Source organism: Anabrus simplex, chromosome 3 (assembly GCF_040414725.1).
Source record: "Anabrus simplex isolate iqAnaSimp1 chromosome 3, ASM4041472v1, whole genome shotgun sequence".
Lineage (NCBI taxonomy): Eukaryota > Metazoa > Arthropoda > Insecta > Orthoptera > Tettigoniidae > Anabrus > Anabrus simplex.
Genome location: NC_090267.1, coordinates 344,815,142 through 344,838,060, shown reverse-complemented (window position 1 = coordinate 344,838,060; position 22,919 = coordinate 344,815,142). Strand labels below are relative to the sequence as shown.

General features: G+C 38.7%; 1 protein-coding gene across 1 annotated transcript in view; it reads right to left on the bottom strand.

Moving 5' to 3' along the window:
* Positions 1-22,919, bottom strand: part of LOC136866357 (uncharacterized) — a 102,370-nt gene that overhangs the window by 54,719 nt on the left and 24,732 nt on the right. Inside the window, exon 2 of the mRNA XM_067143228.2 lies at positions 3,314-4,228. Within this exon, the coding sequence (XP_066999329.2) occupies positions 3,314-4,228 (915 nt within the window). The remainder of the gene's footprint in view (positions 1-3,313; positions 4,229-22,919) is intronic.

The following is a 22,919-nucleotide window of genomic DNA, read 5'->3' as shown; positions in this document are numbered from 1 at the left end:
ATTGCCAAATTTATTATAAAAGGAAGCTCTCTCTTTATAATGTCACAGTGTATGACTAATTAAAAAATGGAACTTGCTTTTTGTGGGATGAGACCAATGGAAAAAAAGGCAGTGCTGAAATCAGGAGCTGTCTACTTTCTTACATTGCACATCTAATTCAGAACTTGAGCATCTAATCCTGTGTGCAGACACGTGTGGTGGACAGAACAGGAACCAAAACATGGTATCTGCTCTACTATATGCCATGAATACAACATTACACCCCAATCTGAAAATGCTGGATCTAAAATTTATGGAAAGTGGCCACAGTTACCTAGAGGCCGATTCCATTCATACCACAATTGAAAGGGTGAGAAAACATAAAGCATTTATACTCCTCATGAGTACAAAATTGTCATGGAAATGGCCAGAAAGAAACCACACCCTTACATTGTACACCAACAGGACTACAGCAGCATTTACAATTTAGATTCATTGACAAAATGCGTAATACACAACAGAAAAAAAGATGCCAAGCAATAAAATATAAATTGGTTACACATAAAGTGGTTTCGCTTTACACAAGGTAGCAGCTCGGTTAAGTTTAAGTATTCTGTGAAGGACGAATTCCGTGAGATGCAGGTTAATCCTAAGAGCATTAAATGGGATGGAATCACTCTTCAACCAAAATACAGAGAGCTGCTACCTATATCACTTCAAAAAAAGAGAGATTTGTTGACTATGTTAAAAACTGGAGTCATCCCAGCTGAATATAAGGAGTTTTACAACAGTTTGCCTTCGGCAAAGGGAGTTCATGACGAAGCTGTTTGGGCAGCCGTAAGAATGGATGAGGAAAATGAAGAGGACTAAAGGACAGCAAATACCCTTTGTATTGAAAATCGGTGCAAAATTCAATTTCTCTTGCTGCAATGCATGAAAATAGCACCTGCATTCACCTTGTGCAAAAATGGTTCCATAACACAGTTGTTTCTAATGTAGGAGAAGTTTGATTTCGATTTGATTTTACTGAAAAAATTCAATTTAGTAATAATCCTACATTCCATAATGTATGTATTCTTAAATTTAGATGAATAAATGTATCTTCTATTGAATTTCTGACCTGGTTTATAATTTTACAAGAAAAGACAGTAGTTTATCCTATGTCCAATAAAACTGCGTTAACAAGTGCTCAATTGTGCCATGTCCTGACATCAGCACAAATAATCAAATTTAGAAAGAATGTATGCAAATTTCTAACATAAACTGATTAGAAAATCACTTCTGAGAGATTATTATACCTAAAAAGTCAGCACCACCAAAGAATAATACATCATTTGATATCAAAACACGAGTTTGAAACTTTGTTTTTGCATTTCCCACAATTTAAGAAATCTGGACTTGGTACTTCTGTGCTTTGAGGTATCAAAGTTTTATCTTTATGTAGAAATATTTTTCAGACTTGAATAAAATTATTAAATTTACTTGTAAATAAATAGAAGAATCAAACAAGTCTATCCATCCGTTATCTAAGAGCTAAGCCTTGTCGCAGCAGCCACATCCCACATTCTTCAGCAGTCCCTTTCATCACGACATAGGAAGCAAAACCCAGCTGAGTGATTATGTTCCTAAGGTATGAGAGACGCGGTATTCCTCTCGACTTCTTTCCTAGGACTTCGCCTTTGAAGACATTCTGGAGAAAGGTGTCATGTCGTAGGACGTGTCCAAGAATTTTAGCTTTCCTCTGCTCTATTGAATAAATGAAGGTGTGTTTCTCATTAACGTAATTCAAGATTTGGATATTAGTCTTCTTTTCTGTCCAACTCATCCCTGTCAGTCTTCTCCAGAACCACATTTCCGCAGCTTCTAGTCTTGATTGTGCTTGTTTTACCGAAGTCCAGGTCTCACAACTATAAGTTAGCACACTCCAAACAAAGGTTTTAATAAATATCTTCCTGGCTTCAGTTCCTAAATGCTTATTTAACAATAGATTTTTCCTGCTTTGAAACACTTGTTTTGCCATAGCAATTCTTCTTCTGATTTCTGTCAGGCACTGATTATCACTGGTAATAACACTAACCAGATAACAAAATTCTTTATCCTGATCTATTTTTGGACAGCCCAATTTAATGTTTGTATTCAATTCAGTCTTCTTCTTTTGAATGACCATCATTTTCGTTTTCATTGCATTTATTTTTAGCCTGAACTTCTCTAACGTGTTGTTTAGTATACTGAGCATCCTAGTCATTTGTGCTCTGAATCAGCTATTAATGCAATATTATCTGTAAAGCGAATACTATGAATTTGTTTACCATTAAAATTTACCCTTTGTTTTTTCTTCTGTTCTAATAGTGAATTCTATGAAGATATTAAACAGATAAGGCAATAAGGGACAGCCTTGCCACACTCTTCTCTTATTCTTGCCTCTCTCTTGTTGTTCCATTGATGTTTATTTCTGTTTACATCTGCCCTTCCAATCAAGACTCAACGTTCTCAGAATTTGAAATAATAACTTCCAGTCAACCTTGTTGAATGCTTTCTCTAAGTCAACAAATATATCAACAACAACAAAAAAAGGCTGCCATTTTTGTAGAAAAGTATTTGAAAAGTTTATTCATTCTGTTTTTTTTTTTTTTTTTTTTTTTTTTACAAGGAATTCAGCAACCTGTGAGAGGTATTTTATATGCTTGCTGGCATTTAAAAAAAAAACACTGCAGGACCATTATCGCCCAGGAGAGATTATCTTCTTTGGCTATCAAAAGTAGTACTGATGTTGCCATTTCAAAAGTAATTAATTACTTTCTTTCAAATCGAAAGAGAAGACTTCTTTTTGTGTAAACACAATGCAGTCATATTACAGTAAAATAAAGAATTTTTTTTTTTTTTTTGGCCACGTTGTCTGCTTGATTTTTACTTTTAGAGATAAGAACAGGGCAAGTAACAAATACATTTGAATTACTGTAGGTCTACTTTTTAATTCTGTATGAAAGTTCTTTACTTTATGGAGGTCTGGTCATTAAATTAACGTTATTAAGATAGAATGTTAAAGGAAAGATAGATAATGTTAGCAATAATTTTGTGGTTGAAAATTGTTCACTCTATCAAAAGCCTTGGGTAGATCAACATTGATGCAGTCCATTTTACTCCCTGATAACCACAACACACCATCTCTAACAACAGCTTCCTATAAACATTGACAAACATTTCTAGTAACAGCTATTCAAACACCTATACAAACATATTACATCACTAAACAATACATTTATAAATAAAGTAATCAGCTAGCTAAATTATAATCTTAAAATTTTGACTCATAAGGCTAATTTCATGTCCTTACCTGTACAATTCAACGGAACGATTATTCATTTTGTCACAAATAGCTTGATATCTGTCCATATCATTTCTATGACTTGAAAACAGTTTGAAAGAACTCTCCCTGTAGGCCTGTGCTAGGAAGATCATATACGGAACTCTTTCACTATAATCAATTGCTTTCTCAAGAGCAGTTAACTCCCGATTTTCAGGCGGAGCATTGAAATTGTCAATTCTTCTAATTCTTCCTAGACATTTTCCAAGAAGAAAGTGCCATTCTGCTTGATCTGCGTTCAACTGAAGAGCATTCTCAATGAAATCAACAGCAGCCTTTGTTCCATAATAACCATATTCCATATAAACAGCACCTCTTGTGCCCCATATAGTGCCCTGATCCTTCTCATCCAGGTCTATGGTTTTAATCTTCATCAGTGTTGCTTTTGCATCACCAATAAGTTTAGATTTACATTCAAGGAAACATCTGCAAGACAGTACCAGTTGTTTTAGAGCACTGATAGAAACATGTACATCATTTGTATTATTTTTATCAACCTCTTCTGATTTCTTGATGTAATTATCCAACAACCTATGCTTGGCAAATGCATCCCCGATTAAATTTTTACGGGTATACTCATGGCACAGGACCATGTTCAAAATAAATACCCGCCAATCAAGTTCATCTTCCATTATTTCTTCTGCTTTCTCCTCACATCTGTTAATTGTAACATCAGGAGAGTCTAGAGGAAAAGTTTCACTGGAAAACCAGGTAAACGGGCAGTCCAATTTCTTGATTGACTCCAACAATTCAACATCATCAACAGGGAGTTCAGAAAATATATCATTATTCTCATCCTTCAAAGACAATTTTCTTAAGGATTCTTCAAGACCTACAGGCTTTGAAGAAACTTCATCGTGATGAACAGGCTCCATACCGCAACTCCTAAAAGAGAGAAAAACACATTTTGATTCCAAGACATCAATCAAATGTTTAAAAATGAGAGACTTTTCAAGAATTTTTCAGGAGGAGGAAGTGGAGAAGAAGCGGCAGCACTGGTGGTATTTAAATGTTTTAACCAGAAAACAGATTTCAAATATATTGATTTCAGGAATGAGCTTAACTGTTGTAATCCTTTTACGGAAGATGGACATAAAAAGAGTAAGAAAGATCTAAGAAAAGTGCAAGTGTGGACGGTTCAGATCAGTGGTATAAATATAGGACAAAAATTATGCGTTAAGTGTAGAAAAAGACCTATCACAATTTCAAGAGCCAGTAACAGATGTGTTGGTTCCAAATTCATCCAAGATGTAGCAAACAAAGAACTACCTGCACAGTCATCTAGTTCACCGACTTCATGAGATGACTCCAATACAGTAATAACCCCAGACGTAACTTTACATGCATTAAATGTGAGATGTATCTCTTGACAAGTCACTATTTTTAAAAATTATCCTAAGAAAATATCCGAAAAAGTTACTAACAAGGGAACATCGGCAATGGTTAAGGCGCCGATCGGAATGAAACTTGGAAAACACATTGAAGTACACGTAAAAACGATGTCGGCATCAATTATGGGTGCCAACATTCATTAGGGCATTAACGACGGGGCCTAAAAGTTGTGACATTTCAAATTTCACGCGATCAGCGATGAATACCTGCTGGCCAATGCTAAGCCGGCACACTGCGTGCCTGGAGACATGCCCCTGCACCTTCTCTCCTCCCCACTCCAACTGGTTCGCCACCGCACGTTTCCCTTCTCCCCGCGCTTGCTGGCTGCTTAGCTGTTGAACGGGACCAGCTCTATACTTTACTTCTTTTCGTACTATAATTATTGAAATCCTTTAAATAACGTTCCGTTTCACACATAATGATAATAAATAACCTAAACTATATACTCATATTTTATTCAAATGTTATATTTTCATTCCTGCTAATTCCAGTGAGTTGCCACATTCGTGGGTACAACTCCAAGTTAAGTACCCCCGGGCATGGTCAAACGTGTGATGAGGTACCGCGTCCTACCTACGCTTAAATTATTATTTTTTAAAACGCCTTAAAGCTGTCGGTAGTGTCCTTTAGAGTGGTCATACATATGGAATTACTTAAATTAAGTCACCCACCACTAAGTAAATCTCCCACCTTTAAACAACATTAACTACTTTTTTATGTAAAGAAATTACGTGCCCGGGTAGAGGATCTCAATGAATGTAATGAGATTCAGTACCTCAGGATATCAAAACCTGGTTATAGGTCCAGATCTTCTTTTTATGTCCCCTTCCCCCCACCCATTTTGTGTATGCTATCAGTTGTGTCATAACGAAACATCGCGGACGACAACAACAACAATCATAAACTCAGAGGTTGAAACTATTGGTATTTTCCGTATTACGTACTCTGGTATAAGGAATGGGCCTATAGGTAGACTGTTTTTATTTGTGCTTGTACTGAACAATTTATTTATGTTTTGCAGAGACAGGCACAACATATTTCAATTGCAGCAATGGTTGTCGAATATAAATAAATTTAATGCATAGGCAACTTTGGTATGAGTATGACATGGAATGTAGTAAAGTTTGACGTAACAAGGAAAGCCTTGAAAAATAAAAAAGATGTGCATTTATATATGCAGTAGATATACAGCAATCACAGGCAGACCTGTAGTCTTACTGTACCGGTACTTTTGCGTTATAGCTGACGAAGGACTATGTATTCAACAAGTACTGATATTAAAGTATCACACTAAAGTCTTCTGGGTATAATGGCAGTTACATGTGCAAAAGGTTAAATGGCTATTGTATGAACTGGTACAACAACAAACAATTACAAGGCAACACAATACATGATTCCATATTCATTACATCGGGCAAACTCCCCGTCAATAACTGATAGTAAACAAAAACAATCTTTGGTCTATTCGAAACATTAAAACATTGTGAAAAGAAAACCAAAACAAAACACAATTAACAACAGGCACCATACTTTCTTTTTTGCTAATTGCTTTACGTCGCACCGACACAGATAGGTCTTATGGCGACGATGGTATAGGAAAGGCCTAGGAGTTGGAAGGAAGCGGCCGTAGCCTCAATTAAGGTACAACCCCAGCATTTGCCTGGTGTGAAAATGGGAAACCACGGAAAACCATCTTCAGTGCTGCCGACAGTGGGATTCAAATCCACTATCTCCCGGATGCAAGCTCACAGCCGCGTGCCTCTAACCGCACGGCCAACTTGCCCGGTGCAAACGTTTTCATAAACATTTCAGAAAACGTAAACTGACTAATACAATCTGGAAATTACAAAGGAGAGATATGAGGAAGGCTGATAAGAGTACGGAAAGTGTAGCACCGGTTCTCTTCGACAGCTAAGAAGACAGGCAGGCGCGGTGAGAAGGGAAGGAGGGGCGGAGGTGTGTAGGGGAGAAGGTGCAGAGGCATGTCGCCAGGCACGCAGTGTGCCGGCTTAGTATTGGCCAGCAGGTATTCATCGTTGATTGCGCGGAATTTGAAATGTCACAACTTTTAGGCCCCTTAGTTAACGCCCTAATGAATGTTGGCACCCAAAATTGATGCTGACATCTTTTTAACGTGTACCTCAATGTGTTTTCCAAGTTTCATCCCAATTGGCGACTTAACCATTGCCGATGTTCCCTTGTAAGATACCAAACAAAATCACCATATCAGGAAACAGAACAAGTGCTAAATATGAAATTATAAACAAACTGAAACATACATTTCAAACTAGTCTTACAAATAGCAGAGAAATAAAATTAAAATATTAACAGTTCGGCCAAAGAGTTGGAGCATTCAACAGATTGAAAAAGAATTTAAAGCTTCACATTATTACGTGTGAAAAGCAAAATTATTAGTAAACGAACGTGTTATAGCGGTAACTCCTAACCCCAAACCTAGGCGAACTATCATTCGTGTGAAAGAATTCTGAGACAGTGATGACGTAAGTCACTGTCTGCCTGAAGGAAAGGATTTTGTTTCTATTAAGGAAAACTGTATCATGGTTCATAAACAGAACTGTTTGGTGTTAGGAAATCTTTAAGATGTGCATATAAAACATTTAAAGATAATAATCTAGAGTTGAAAATAGGACTGTCCAAGTTCTGTGAATTGTGACTGAAGAACTGTGTCCTGGCTGGTGCAAGTGGCATCCATAGTGTGTGCATTAAATTTGCAGTATACATCAGAATGTTAAGTTTGGAACTTTGTAGATTAAATGGGTTGACAAGTGATGAACACTTTCCATTCAACACTTATAATGATTGTCTTTCTCAAATCATTTGAAAACCACCTCATCCAAGGTGTTACTTCTCATCATGTGAGAGCTTCTCTGGTACATCTAATTTAATGAAACAACAGCTGATATATTTTATACAAATGGAACTGAGGAGAAATTTACAAAATATGGACATCTACAGACAGAACATCATTTCACACAGATATTACTCATGTACAAGAATTTACAAAATCTTTGGGGAAAAATTAAATCATCTACTGCCACAGTTTTTTGTAAGAGTCCAATAGTCTCCTTTTTTAACAGATCTGAGAAATAAGCTTATTGACAATGAATATATTATTATATGTGATTTTGCAAGATTACTATTACTTCGCATGGCAAAACAAGGATACATTATAAGTACATATAAATACATATTTCTTAAATAAGTATGTGATTACAAGTCAGCATTCAAAACTTAATGTCCAGACTTTTCAGCCAGTCCACTGCTTCTGTAGAGGCACTATGTAGTTCTTTAATGGATCCATTGAATCTTCTTTTTGGGCAGTCCATAACAACGTGCTGGATGGTCTGAGGCACATTATCACAGTCACAGAATGGGTCTTCAGATTTTCCCCACTTGTGAAGCCAGAATTTACACCTTCCATGGTTTGTTCTGATTCTGTTTAGAGATGTCCATTCCCTTCTAGGTAAGTTGAAACCAGGAGGAGCTCTACAAGGATGGAGGATTAAACCCAGGTGGTCAGGATTTGAAGAGGTCCATTCTTCGCGCCAGATCTCATCAGCATCAAAATGTGTTTCCAGGAGCTTCTCGCCTAACTTCCATGATGGGTTTCTGGACTTTAATCTCTTCGGTTTCTGAGGGTTGCAGTCCTGATGTAAGGGCAGTTGAGGGTTACTGCGACATTTCTGCCATTCTCTTACTAGAGCCAGTTCTCTTCGTATGTGAGGGGGATGGATGTTGGATAAAACGGGTAACCATTTTAGGGGTGTCGATTTGATGGTGCCTGATATCGTCCTCATGGTATCATTCAGTTGTGTATCAACTTTTGAAGTATATACACTGTTAAGCCACACAGGGCAGCAGTATTCTGCAACTGGATAGATCAAGGCAAGAGCTGATGTTCGTAGTACTGTCGCGTTTGCTCCCCATCCTGTTCCACTGAGCTTGTGTAATATGTTGTTCCTTGTTTTTATCTTGGCTGCAGTTTTAGAGAGATGTTGCTTATATGAAAGTGTCCGATCCATTGTGACGCCCAGATACTTTGAATATGGGTTATACTTAAGTTTTTGCCCTTTGAATTCGACTTGAGGTACATAGTTGGCATTTTGGTTGTCTAGGTGGAAGCAGCTTACTTCAGTTTTGTTCAAGTTAGGTTTGAGTCGCCAAGTACTGAAATATTTGTTCAGGTTATGGAGATCCTTTGTGAGTGTAATTTCTGCTGTTTTGAAGTCACTCGATTGGGCAGCCAGAGCTATGTCATCTGCATATATGAATTTCCTGGAAGTAGTTTCTGGAAGATCTGCAGTATAGATGCTGAATAGTAGAGGAGCAAGAACTGATCCCTGGGGTAAACCATCGTTTAGTATACAGGGCTTACTCTTATTGCCGTTTAAATGTATTTCGAACGCTCTATTGCATAGCATGTTGTTCAGCAGTGTTGCAAGTTTCTTACAGGGAATGATCTTCAAGAATTTCAAAATCATCCCTTGTCGCCATACGGTATCATAAGCTGATGTCAAGTCCACAAAAACAGCGACTGTCTTCTTCTTGTCTTGAAATCCACTCTCAATGTGGCTGGTGAGTGCCAAGACCTGGTCACAGCAGCTTCGGTTAGGTCGGAATCCTGCTTGTTCGGTTGGTATGCGTTGGAAGGCTGTGGTTGAGATTCTGTTGTAAATCATTCTCTCCATTAACTTGTAGCAAATACTTAAGAGTGCTATTGGTCTATAATCTTCAGGACTATCTCCACTTTTTCCGGGCTTTAGAATGCTAACTATTTTAGTTCTCTTAAGCAAAGATGGAAGCCTACCATTTCTTAAGATGTCATTAAAGAACATAAGTAACCAGTGTAGGGTTCTAGGTCCACAATGTTTCAGGAATTCTGGATACATCCCATCCACTCCTGCTGCTTTGCCTGGTTTTATTTCTTTTAGAGCTGTTGAGATTTCTGAAGTTGTGAATTTCCCTGAGAACTGGGGGGTTGATTCAGTCTAGGAAAGCCTAGTTTTTAGCTCTTTCTTGAGTTTTTTTGATTCATCTTTATTGACATTTTCTGGTATTTTGGACAGTTTGATGATTCTTTTAGCTACATCTACTGGAGATACCTCTGAGCTCTTATTAATATATTTGGGAGTACAACTACCAAATTTTCTAAGAAGAGTCCATGCTTTTCTGCTTGAGTGTTGGAAATTCATGCTTGCTGTCAATGAGTTCCATTTATCTTTTCTGGCAGAATCTAGGCTTTGCAATAGTTCATCAGCGACTTCTGTTCTGTTGCTGATTTGGTATTCTTTGTACAGCTCATCACATCTTCTATTCCATCCAAGGATATATTCTTTTCTAAATCCTCTGGGAATGTGTTTCTTTGCTATGGAGCATGTTAAACTAACAAATCGCTTATAGTTGTCCAGTTTGGGTGGAATCCACTGGATATTGTGATCCAACTCCTTAGTAAACGCTTCCCAGTTTGCTCTTTCAAAATTCCAGCGAGGTACAGGTGTTGATCTTATTATTGGGACTTCAATGCCAATTTTTAGAAGAATTGGTCTATGCTGACTTCGGGGAAAATTGTTCAGTACTTTCCTGCTGCATTGTAAAGGTCTTCCGTGCTCGTCCCTTGAAACAAAACAGAGGTCTGGGTTGGTGTCCTTCTTCCATCTTCCTGAGTGAAAGGAGCCTCTCTCTTTTGCATCGTACACAAGGAAAACATCTTCTGTTTCAGACCATTCTAACACACCAAGACCATCTGAATTAGTATCTCCATACCCCCAGGAAGTATTCCTACTGTTGAAATCTCCCATAATGACTGCCGGATGATTTACATTCTTGATGGCTTCATTACACCAAGGTTGAGATGGTGGTTTGTAAATGTTTACTAATTCCAAGTCTGCAACTTTAATCCTGGTGGTGAAAATGTTATCGGAGCTGATGTCAAGAATTTTTACTTGCTCAATATTATTTCGAATGTGCGTAGAGATGCCATAGGTTTTATGGAAGGTAGCTGCAACAAGACTGAATCCTGGTAGTTTACATCTGGAGTGAAGTTGGTACTCATTCTCGCAATGTGTTTCTTGAAGTAGTACAACATCTACATGGTTGTCGTTAAGCAGTTTTAAGAGGTAGTCACTTTTGGATCGGCTTATACCCTCAACATTCAGTTGTAGGACCTTCAAAGCGGGCCCTATGTCCTTTGTTTGGCTCTGAAAAGAGCCATTTTGATTGGAATAATTTTCCGTCATTATAGTCGAAGCTAAATGTATCCTCTATTTGCTGGGATATCCGTTAAGCAGAGCTTAAGGTCCAGCAGCCAATTTCGTTGCTTATTTAGCACCACCCAGGAGACACGTGTAGGGTAATTTAAGGTTATACCTACGGACGTAAAGCAACGTAAAGCAAGATAATTATGTATTTGTTCTTAAGGATGAGGTGCAGGGTTTTCATTGGAAAATTGCACAAGCCACGATCCACCCCTTTATAGCTTATTACAGAAATCTGTGCAATAGATCATTTTCCTTTGTTATAGTATCAGAATACATTTGGCATGATACTGTCAGTGTGCATCTCTTCGAAGGATATTTAATACAGTTTCTGTCATTTAATTTCGAGAGAACTCTAAATCATCTTATTTTTCTGATGTTTCTGCTGCGCAGTATAAAAAAAAAAATTGTTACACCTTTGTTTCAATCATAAAGATTCAATGTATCAACAGAATGGCAAAGGACTATGCAATGGTACAGAAGGTAATATCAAGAGACTTTGCTGGCCATGGCAGTTTTGACACCATACACAATTACTTCAATGGTGCTCAGAAAACATTACATTGAATAACATTTGTTATACCACAAACATGGAACATGATGAAGGATCCCTTCTTTCATAAGTTTGGAAAAATCACACAATTCCAGGTACACAAAAGCTATACAGTATTATAACAACTGGCCTCAACATAATACTATTACAGTGAAAACTCAAATTCTGATGAAGAAAAAGTGGAATCACCGCCAACAGGGCAAAATGAACCAGAGTTCACTAATGTAACAGTGTTTGTTGTACAAATGTATGTGGGTGGGTTGTGTTCTAAATGTGGATTTACCGGGCGAGTTGGCCGTGCAGTTAGGGGCGCGCAGCTGTGAGCTTGCATCCAGAAGATAGTGGGTTTGAATCCCACTGTCGACAGCCCTGAAAATGGTTTTCCGTAGTTTCCCATTTTTACACCAGGCAAATGCTGGGGCTGTACCTTAATTAAAGCCATGGTTGCTTCCTTCCAACTCCTAGGCCTTTCCTATCCCATCGTCGCCATAAGACTTATCTGAGTCGGTGCGACATAAAGCCACTAGCAAAAAAAAAAGTGTGGATTAAAATAAGCTTTCCGCATCCTTTTGGACCTTAACTTTCATTTCTGAATCCTGAAATTTCTGGTATATTGATCGTGGAAAAGAACGCCATCCTAATCAAGCTTGATATAAGAACATTGTCACCTCAAGATGCACATAAAGTAGTAAATCTTCACTGAAGTAAATCAAGAACTATGACTATTTCTTATTCTGTATGTACCAAATGAATAACAAACCCATTGTTGTGAATAATTTGTGAAATTTTGTGTTTTCTGTCCCAGCTTGATATGCTGAGTAATGATTAGTATAAGGCCCGATCAAAAAGTTTCAGTTTGAGGGCATTACTGCAGCGGACAAGCAACGTAGCATGACTCCAATGCAGGTATATGAGCAATGACGTGTAGGCAAAGGGATTAGTGTGGCAGTCATGTTGTGCTGAGGTGCGTGCATTAAATGCGGCCAAGTGAACTATGGCAATGGTATTACCAAATACATCCAAACAGGACCAACGTGCTTGTTCTTGGCTGCCGAAGGACAAACATCAGTGGACATCCATCAGAAAATGAAGACCGTGTATAGGACAGCATGTCTGTCGAAAACCACCATTGTGGAATGGTGCACGAAGTTCTGTGCGGGTCGCATTTTGACACAAGACGCCGGTCGATCTGGGAGGCCAATCTCATCCATTATGGACAACAAGCAGCCGGTGGATGAGGCCATTAGAGCAAACCGGCGTATAACCATTATCACGCCTTCGGTCCCTTCAAAAAAGGCCTAGAAGGGCAGCACTTCCTGTAAGACTAGGATGTGCAGCAGGTGCACTTTTTCATGCAGCAGGACACTGTGCAAGTAATCCTGGTGAGGGTCCCATACACTGGAACCATACACTAGTTGGGGTCTTACCAGAGACTTATATGCCCTCTCCTTTACATCCTTACTACAACCCTTAAATACCCTCATAACCATGAGCAGAGATCTGTACCCTTTATTAACAATCATATTTATGTGATTACCCCAATGAAGGTCTTTTCTTATATTAACACCTAGGTACTTAAAAGGGTCCCCAAAAGGAACTTTCATCACTCTGAACTCTGTAAGGTTGCAAAAGATGAGTTATGCCAATAAGTTGGATCCTTCTTGTATAAAATATTTTTATTCTTTAAATCTCTCTCTCTTTTTTTTAAAATTTTTTTTATTGAAGGTTTCTGGCAAAAGAAGGATGGGAAAGGGTTAGGATTGCAAAGGTAACAGCCATGGCCTTAATTAAGGTACAGCCCTACCATTTGCCTGGTGTGAAAATGGGAAACCATGGAAAACCGTCTCCAGGGCAGCCGACAGTGGGATTCAAACCCACCATCTCCCAAATGAAGCAACCCTAACCTCACGGCTAACGTGCTTGGTCATCATCATCATCATCATCAATGTCCCACTCCAGTCGCCCGGGTGTGGATAACAAGCCTCCTCCACTCCTTTCTGTCCTTCCACTTTTCCTGCTCCATTACTTCTGCCATATCCAATCCAGCTTCTCTAATGCCCTTCCAAATCTGATCCATCCACCTTCTTCTTGGTCTTCCAACAGGTCTCTTTCCCTTAACTTCTCTTTCCAATTCCCTTCTTGCTACCCGTTCTCTTCCCATTCTTTTTACATGTCTGAACCATCTCAGCCTTGCTCTCTGTATCTTCTGTACTAACGGTTCTATATTTACCTCTTCTCTGATTTTAATATTTTGAATTCTATCTCTTCTTGTCTTTTTAACTGATATTCTTATACATTTCATTTCTACTGCTTGGATCTTACTATCTTGTCTCTTATTAGTTACCAGGGTTTCTAGTCTGTATGTTATAAATGGTATGAAATACTGTTTACATAATGTTAATTTTGTTCTCTTGGGTACTTCGTCATCCCATAAAAGCTCTCTGACTTGATGATAAAATGTTGTACCTTTACTTAGAGTGTTATTAATTTTAGGGTTGATTTCATTACTTCCATTAATACTGCTACCCAGATATGTAAACTGTTCTACATTCTCTAACTGTTCTCCGTCTACATTCACTTGGCTTCTCATTTTCTCTTTCCCACAGTGCATGACTACAGTTTTCGTTTTACTAATTACCACTCCAAATTCCTTCTGATTTTCATTCCAAATGTCCAGTCTACTTTGTACTTCCTTTTCTCCCTTTCCCCAAATCACCACATCATCTGCAAATACCAAGGCATTCACTTCATCACTACTGATACGGTACTCTGTTTTACACGTTTTATGATTTCATCCATCAATATAATGAACAATAATGGTGACAGTGCACTTCCTTGCTTGAGACCTTCTTTTGTATAAAATGTTTCAGAGTCACCACTCCCCACTTGTACACTGCTTTTACTCTCATGATACATTTTTATCTTGTTAACTAATAATTTTGGTACATTCCTTTTCAGTAGGCATTCCTGTACATGTTTTCTCTTAACTGTACCATAAGCTTTTTCCAAATAAAAAAATACGAAGATGATTTCCTTATTCCTTTCCAGATGTTTTTCCATTATTGTTCGCACTGTAAATATCAAGTCTATTGTTGATCTATGCGGTCTAAAGCCATATTGCTCTTCCTCTAACTGTGCTTGTATTATATCCCTCAGTTTTTTGTCTATGACTTTCTCCATTATTATTAGCACATGTGATAATAGGGTTATACCTCTATAATTTTCACATTTCTTCTTATTTCCTTTTTTGAACAGTGGTACAATGCTTCCTTGTTGCTAATCTTCAGGTATCCTTTCATCCTTCCATATGGCATTGAGGGCTCTGTATGGCCACTTTACTCCAATGCTTCCTGCCGCCTTAATCATATCAGCATTGAATTAGTCTTTTCCACTTGCTTTACCTTTGGTCATTGCTTTCACTGCCCTTTCAAGTTCCAACAATGTTATCGGGTTCTCTTCTTTTTCTCCATCTATTATTTCCATTTTCTTATCTCCTTCTTCCTCTGAGCAGTCATCCTCATTATAAAGTTTTTCAAAATACTTTGCCATCACCTTCTGAAGACCCTTTTCGTCATGTACTATCAATCCAATGCCTCTCTCTAATGCCTTGATTTTTCTTGATTTATTCTTTTTGATTTTATTACTCTGTATAATAGTTTCTGATTTCCTTGACTATCTTGCTCAATTTTATTGGTAAACTCTACCCAACATTTTTCCTTTTCTTCCTTGATACTCCTCTTTACTCGTAGTTTCAATCTTCTGTATTCCACATGTAACCTTTCCATCTTATTCTCATCCTTCTGATACGTTTCTTTTTGCTTTTCGTTATCCATTTCTTTCTTCACCTAGTTCCTTTTATTTCATTTTTTGTTTTGTGTGTCCACCAACATGTCTCCTTTCCCTTAACCTTTGCTTTTGTTTTACTGCGTACCTCAATTGCTGCTTCCACAAATGTCTGTCTTAAATTGTCCCAATCTTCTTCTTCACTTTGTATTTCCGTGTTAGGCAACTTCCTTTTTATACAATCCTGGAATGCCATTCTTTTATCCTCCTCCTCCAATTCCCAAATCCTGATCTTTGGTTTCTTCTTCAATACAATTTTAGGGATTTTTACTTGTTTTAATTCCACAATTAATAATCTATGATCACCTTCCATACTTTCACTGGGGATTATCTTCATATTCATGACGTATCTTCCCCATTCTCGGTCTGTTATAAAATCGATGAGTGTTCCATACTATCCATCCCCACTATATTGGCTGATCTTATGGCTATTCCTCTTCATAAACCATGTGTTCTTTATTATCAGGTTATTTCTGATACAAAAGTCCAACAGTTTCGCTCCATATTAATTTCTATCGCCATACCCATGTACGCCCTGAACATTCTCATACCCCATTCTATCAGTTCGCACATTGAGCATTCAGATCTCCATTATCATGATCCCATCTCCAATAATATGTGTTTCCAGTTCATTGAGGAACTCTTCTTTTTCTTCCATGCTACATCCTGTCTGTGGAGCATACACCTGTGCTATCTTCAGTAGTTCCATGTTTACATGTATGTGCATTATTATAATTCTTTCATTTACATACTCAACTTCAGCTATTGGTACAACATTCTGATTCACTACAAATCCCACTCCATTTCTTTCTCTTTACTGTTACCCAACCAGTACAAAATGTACCCCTTTCTTAGTTTTTTCATTCCTTTCCCTTTCCATTTTACTTCACTTAATCCCAGGATGTCAAGTTTTTATCTCTCCATTAGGTCAATCAATTCATTTTCCTTCCCATTCAATGTTAAAATATTTATTGTTCCAAATCGGGTTTTCTTCTCTGATCTAACCCTTGCACGAACATCAGCATTACCATCATACTGTGCAACTGTAGCCAGAGACTTGTCAATTCCATTTTTAAACTTCCATCCAAGGCTTGCATTATAGTTGAAAGCAAGTACAACTTTACTCGCCTGCTGACCTGCTAAGCCTAAAGGATCTGAGGATTTTCTTTTGAGGTTTACTCCCTTAGCCTTTGAAGATCCCTCTTCTCCACAAAGCAGTGGTTTCCTCTTCTAATTTTCCCCAGAGAGGATGGGTTGCCTCATCCACCATCTTCGCCATTCTGAAGGTCTCCTCCTCTAACTAAGATGCTGTTAAGTTCTTGGTAAATCCCCTTGCTTGGTAAATCCCTATATTCATTTAAGTGTAATTCCTAGGGACCTATAATTTGGTGTGAATACTTTCTTCAATAAAATCTATTTGTCTACCAAATTTCATTGAAATCACATAGGCCTATGTAAGGCTGTGGACTGACGAGAGATGGCTCTCGGCTCAAACAGGAATTTTTCATTCACAATTTATTTAGAAGCTATACATACCACTGTGATTACAATGGTGCCAGCATTCCATTGCGTGACCTTTAGTTTGCCCAGTATTGGACTTTATGAGGTTCCTCAACAAAATTGCATGAAACAATATGGAGCATCACAATAGGCATATTTTGTAAAAGCAATATCAGAACAATTCCCAGAATCACATTCCTGAGCAAAAAATCGAATGACACTTCAATCACATTCTTGCATTCTGCAATATGTGCGGGATACCCAGCCACCTGCCACAAATACTGAAGTGTAGGGCGATACACTGGAGCAGACAACTAGTTATGAATAATAGAATGTGTTTTCATTATCAAAATACAAGTTCCTAGTTATCAAAAACACTGCAAAGAGTCCTTATGTAGTTAATTATCCTGTTATTTTATTTCACCAGAAGGAATATCCATTCAAAGGCTGTATGTATTTGGTTGTTTTAAGAGAAATGATCATGCATTCAGTATCTCTGCCTGCAAATGATACATTTACTAATGTTGTGTCCTTGTGAGCACTCCACTACTCACACAGCAGTATTCTCTTCTCATTTTCAATATTGTCAGAAACAATGTTCAAGAAAAAGAATTTTAGGGAGTCTTTTGAAATTTTGTCACTTGTGCTTGACTCCAAATATATTTGGCAGACGATTTTCTTAAATATCCTTCTTCCTTTTTTAACTTTTGGGCTGAATGTGTCTCCAGGGTGATTTCTAGCATACACAAGCTCTTAATTTGCTTTAATGTAAAATCTGAAAAATGCTAGATATGACAGTATTGCTCTGAACTCTCAATATATCGGTCTTCTTGTAAATCTCTGGTTGTCAAGTAGGGACATATCCATGGCACATTCTGTACTTTTTTTTTTTTTTTTTTTTTTTTTTTTTATTTTTTTTTTTTATGCCTTTGCTGGCAGGACCTAGTGTTTACAGTGCACTATGTCTTCTGGTATGGGCTAGAGCAATTTTGTTACTTTCACTGATCTGTCTCTGTCTTATCCTTGGCTTTGACAATATGAAAGTGACTGAGGTATGAGCGATGCTAGTAATGCCATTCCTTGTGCAGCCAGTCCCTGCTATGAATGGTGTGAAAACATTGTTCATAAGGCCAGTTGGTGCATGCATTTCAGTGGTCTGCCATCTAGTGGGGGCCTAGAGTAAAACGGAACGTCGAAATTGACGAGCAGACAGCCAGATGGCGTCAAATTGAAATGTCTGCACACGGTAGCTGAGGCCATACGATGATTATTATTATTATTATTATTATTATTATTAGTGGGCTTGGCAGTCTGATATGTAACAGGAACTTCTGGCTCGGTGAGGAAAGCAACGGGAAACTACCTCACTCCTCATTTCCCTAGTACGCCTCTTCAGTGATGCCTAGGCCATCTATGACAGCTGATGACAGAGCTGTTGGGGATCCAACCAGCCTTAGGGCTGAAGACTGAAAATACATACATATATGAAATTTGTATAACATTTAAAATTTGTGTGCCAAATTTCTCTTGCTTTTTTTTTCATTACCCTAAATTTAAGGTGCCAGTAATATGACACATTTTCCCTAGTTCCTTGCCATGTCAAATTGGGATAGAATGCTTTGTTTCATCACAAGTTCTTTAATTGCCTTCTTTCCTCAAAAATGATGTTCGTTATGACTTTTTTTTCTCCACATAATCAAATATTACTTTGGTGTTCAAAGTACTTTTCAGAGATGGAAGTCTCTTCAATAAGGCACTGTAGGTCGTCACTTTACATGGAGGTGTATAACAATCATCCTAAATACATTCAAGATATTCTTCCAAATTAGCGAAAATGTTAACACTATTGAATCTCTTTCTTGCAGATGGTTCATATTCACCAGAACTCCTAGCTTCTCTTTGAGAGGTACTGTTTCTGCCATTGAAACTAACACTACTCTTTAAAACTACTAATTACCTGATCGTCCATAAAAGTCTTTCTTCATTCACTATCCAATCCAATGTCATTGCAGTTGAACAATCAAATGAACTGTCATGTTTCTGACTAATAAGGTCCACCAAAAACATTGTGAAAGTGTAATCATCCTGTCCAACGCAGTTTTCCATTAGATAACTCCTTCTTAACATGGATGTTACAATTTTTAAAACATTTCAGATATTAATCAATGCATTCGTTTTTGCTGAATCTGTACAAAAATATTGCGACACATACAGTGAACATCTCAACTACTTACTAGCTAAGGTAACTGACTGACCGGCATTAAACTCCCTCTCTTCCAAGATTACAACTCTGTTAGGCTTCGGACACAGTGCGAGCGGAGCATTGCGCTGTGTGGTGGCATAGAAGAAACTCAAACCTGCGTTAGCAGGTGCATGTACCCATAGTCATTTTGGAGGGGAAGTTGGTTCAAGGACAACGCTACCTGTCACTAGCTGCTCACTCCTGTTTGAGATTTCAACTGTGCCGCTCACAATGACTCTTAGTGAATTAACAAGAGAAGAGAAGAGAAGAGAAGAGAAGAGAAGAGAAGAGAAGAGAAGAGAAGAGAAGAGAAGAGAAGAGAAGAGTTAATTTCTGAAGTTCAAATCCGAACTTTCCTATGCAACGACAGAGAGAAGAACTTTGGAAACCAATCAATTACAAAGGAAGCCTGGGAAGATATTGTAACAATTTTAAATATACTAGAAAATTTCAATTTAAAATCAAACACGGTTATGGACATACAGTAAATAATATTGCCTTCAGTACATACAGTATTATTATTACTATTATTATTATTATTATTATTATTATTATTATTATTATTATTATTATTATTATTATTGCACATTCTAACTTAATTAATATTATTATCCTTTGTATTATATTGCCGAGATGAATTATATCTAAAAGTTGGTGACTTGCTCTGTAGTTAACTTCGTTTAGTAAGAAGTCAAAAGTTTGCTTTTATTGCTAGTGGCTTTACGTCGCACTGACACAGATAGCTCTTATGGCAACGATGGTATAGGAAGGGCTAGGAGTTTGAAGGAAGCGACCATGGTCTTAATTAAGGTACAGCCCCAGAATTTGCCTGGTGTGAAAAGGGGAAACCACGGAAAACCATATTCAGGGCTGCTGACAGCGGAATTCAAACCCACTATTTCCCGGATGCAAGCTCACAGCTGCGCGCTCCTAACCGCATGGCCAACTCGCCCGGTGTCAAAAGTTTGAATGGAGATACAAGTATATTCTAAAAATCTTATCAGGAAATCAATTAAGTTCTCCATATAAATTATGAAATTCTCCATACATTTCACATTATTTATTTACTGGATGATGATAAAATTCTCTGGTGATCCTACATCGAATTCTTCTTCTTTTTAGATAAGAATTTTCCAAAAGCAAAGACAAATGAGAAAACTTTGAAACTGCCATTATCTAATCACCATGTGCAGGAGACACGCAGTGTTGCTTACGGACTCTCGCTAGATGTCCACACAGACGCTCTCTCCTCCCCACTCTTCAACTTTTTGATAGCGGCAACTCTCCGCTCGCCGCCTGCACTGTGGCCGAAGCCTTATGGACAAACCAAGTGGTAAACAATCAAATGCTTTCGTAAGTTTGTTTAGGATCATAAGATGGGTCTGTGTACATATTTTTCCAAACAATAATAATAAGAATGTTACCTGCTTTACGTCCCAATAACTTATTTTACGGTTTGTGGAGATGCCAAGGTTCCGGAATTTAGTCCTGCAGGAGTTCTTTTATGTACCAGTAAATCTACCGACACGAGGTTGATGTATTTGAGCACCTTCAAAGATTACCGGAATGAGCCAGGATCAAACCTGCCACGCTGGGGTCAGAAGGCCAGCGCCTCAACCATGTGAGCCACTCAATCCAGCATTTTTTTTTTTTTTACATACATGAGCGATTTGGATTGGAATAACTTAGTGATGATGCTGGTGGTAGTATATTACAAGGTGGCTCATTGCAACACATTCTCTCAAGCAGTATCTAGGACAATTTTTTTATCCACTTCTGAAACCACTGCATCATTTATTTACAGTTGCAACACATTGTTTTTTTCTTTCTAAAGCATTTTAACATCACACCAACTCAGTTTGGTCTTTTGGTGACAATGGGAAGGAGAGGGCATGTAAATCTCTGGCAAGACCCCAATTTAAGTATGGGACACACACAAGGATTATTTGATATAAGAACTGGAAAAGATCCAAAAGAAAGCAGTATGATTTGTTCTCGGTGATTTCCGACAAAAAAGGAGTCATCATCGTCGTCGAACCGAACCCTTCCCATATAATAAAGATGTTGACTCCCATAGGGAATTTAAAATATTTGTCCTGAATGAGTAAATTTATAATACCAATATAATGGTCCGTTATTGGACATTATAAATTTTCCAGCTAACTCATTCTTGGTTGCCTGCGTTTCGCCCTCGTGTGCTAAGTTAGGTTCATCAGTTGGGACTTAGCACACCACCCAAGACGCAAGGCTAGTGCATACCGTGGAGGCCACTGCATAGGCTACTTGAAGCCACCAGCAGTGCCAATGCACTAAGAGAGCTATGACTCACTTCCAAAAATTGATGCCTGCCTGGCCATCAAATAATACAGATGTTGACTCCCATAGGGAATTTAAAATATTTGTCCTGAATGAGTAAATTTATAATACCAATATAATGGTCCGTTATTGGACATTATAAATTTTCCAGCTAACTCATTCTTGGTTGCCTGCGTTTCGCCCTCGTGTGCTAAGTTAGGCTCATCAGTTGGGACTTAGCACACCACCCAAGACGCAAGGCTAGTGCATACCGTGGATACCACTGCATAGGCTACTTGAAGCCACCAGCAGTGCCAATGCACTAAGAGAGCTATGTCTCACTTCCAAAAATTGATGCCTGCCTGGCCATCAAATAATACAGATGTTGACTCCCATAGGGAATTTAAAATATTTGTCCTGAATGAGTAAATTTATAATACCAATATAATGGTCCGTTATTGGACATTATAAATTTTCCAGCTAACTCATTCTTGGTTGCCTGCGTTTCGCCCTCGTGTGCTAAGTTAGGCTCGTCAGTTGGGACTTAGCACACCACCCAAGACGCAAGGCTAGTGCATACCGTGGAGGCGAAAAAAAAAAAGCGAAAACAAGTTATTTCACTCCCTCTCCTCAGACGAGGAGGGGCGGGCCATCAGCTCGACTAAGGAGCTCTTAGGCCGTGTGAAAGGAAGAATTTACAGAAAAGAGAAAATGTAGGGGGTGTGTGTTGTACACACCAGAGGGAAAAAAAGTGAATGAATCTGGCGTAAGGGCAGCGGCACAACAAGTCGGAATCCAGGGCGAAACCCGCAAAGCACCCCGCGCAGACAAACCCCTACGAACAGCAGGGAAAAAGGGGGGACGATGGACTTTATTGAAAACTGATATATCTCGGGCGCGCGTTACAGAGAGCGACATTTAGGTACAGACATGTACATAATCGTATTACAGATATGGTGTGGGTAGAAATTGGGTGTAAGGCGGGGTGTAGTAATGAGAGAGAAGGTAGGAAAGGGAGGTGGTAATGTTGGTAAGAGAGGTGACAAGGAGACGGAGGAGGTCTAGGGTCGGGAGGGGTGGTAGGAAAAAGTGAGGTTGTAGAGCTGGTAAGGGGACCGCTTGCGGTGGGGGCGTGGGTGGCGGGGCGGACGGCGGACTATGAGAAGAGGTAAGAGGAGGGGAACGAGCGGGGCGGGGTGGAGAGCGAGAAGGCTCCACTCTATATGTTCGCCCGCGAAATCGGACTCCGGTGGTGAGGAGATAGTCGACGTCGGCTGTAGAGGAGACTTGGAGTCGAACCATGAAGGTCGGGCTGCGGGAGTTAAAGATTCGTAGCGCTCGAAGGGCTGGAACGCCGGCGGAGGTCAGTTCAGCCAGGATGTCTTGCTCGGTGAAGGCTGGGTCCAGGCCACGGATGACACAGCTCGATGACGAAGGCCGGTTGTGAGCTGGTACGGAGGAGTCTGCAGTGTTGGG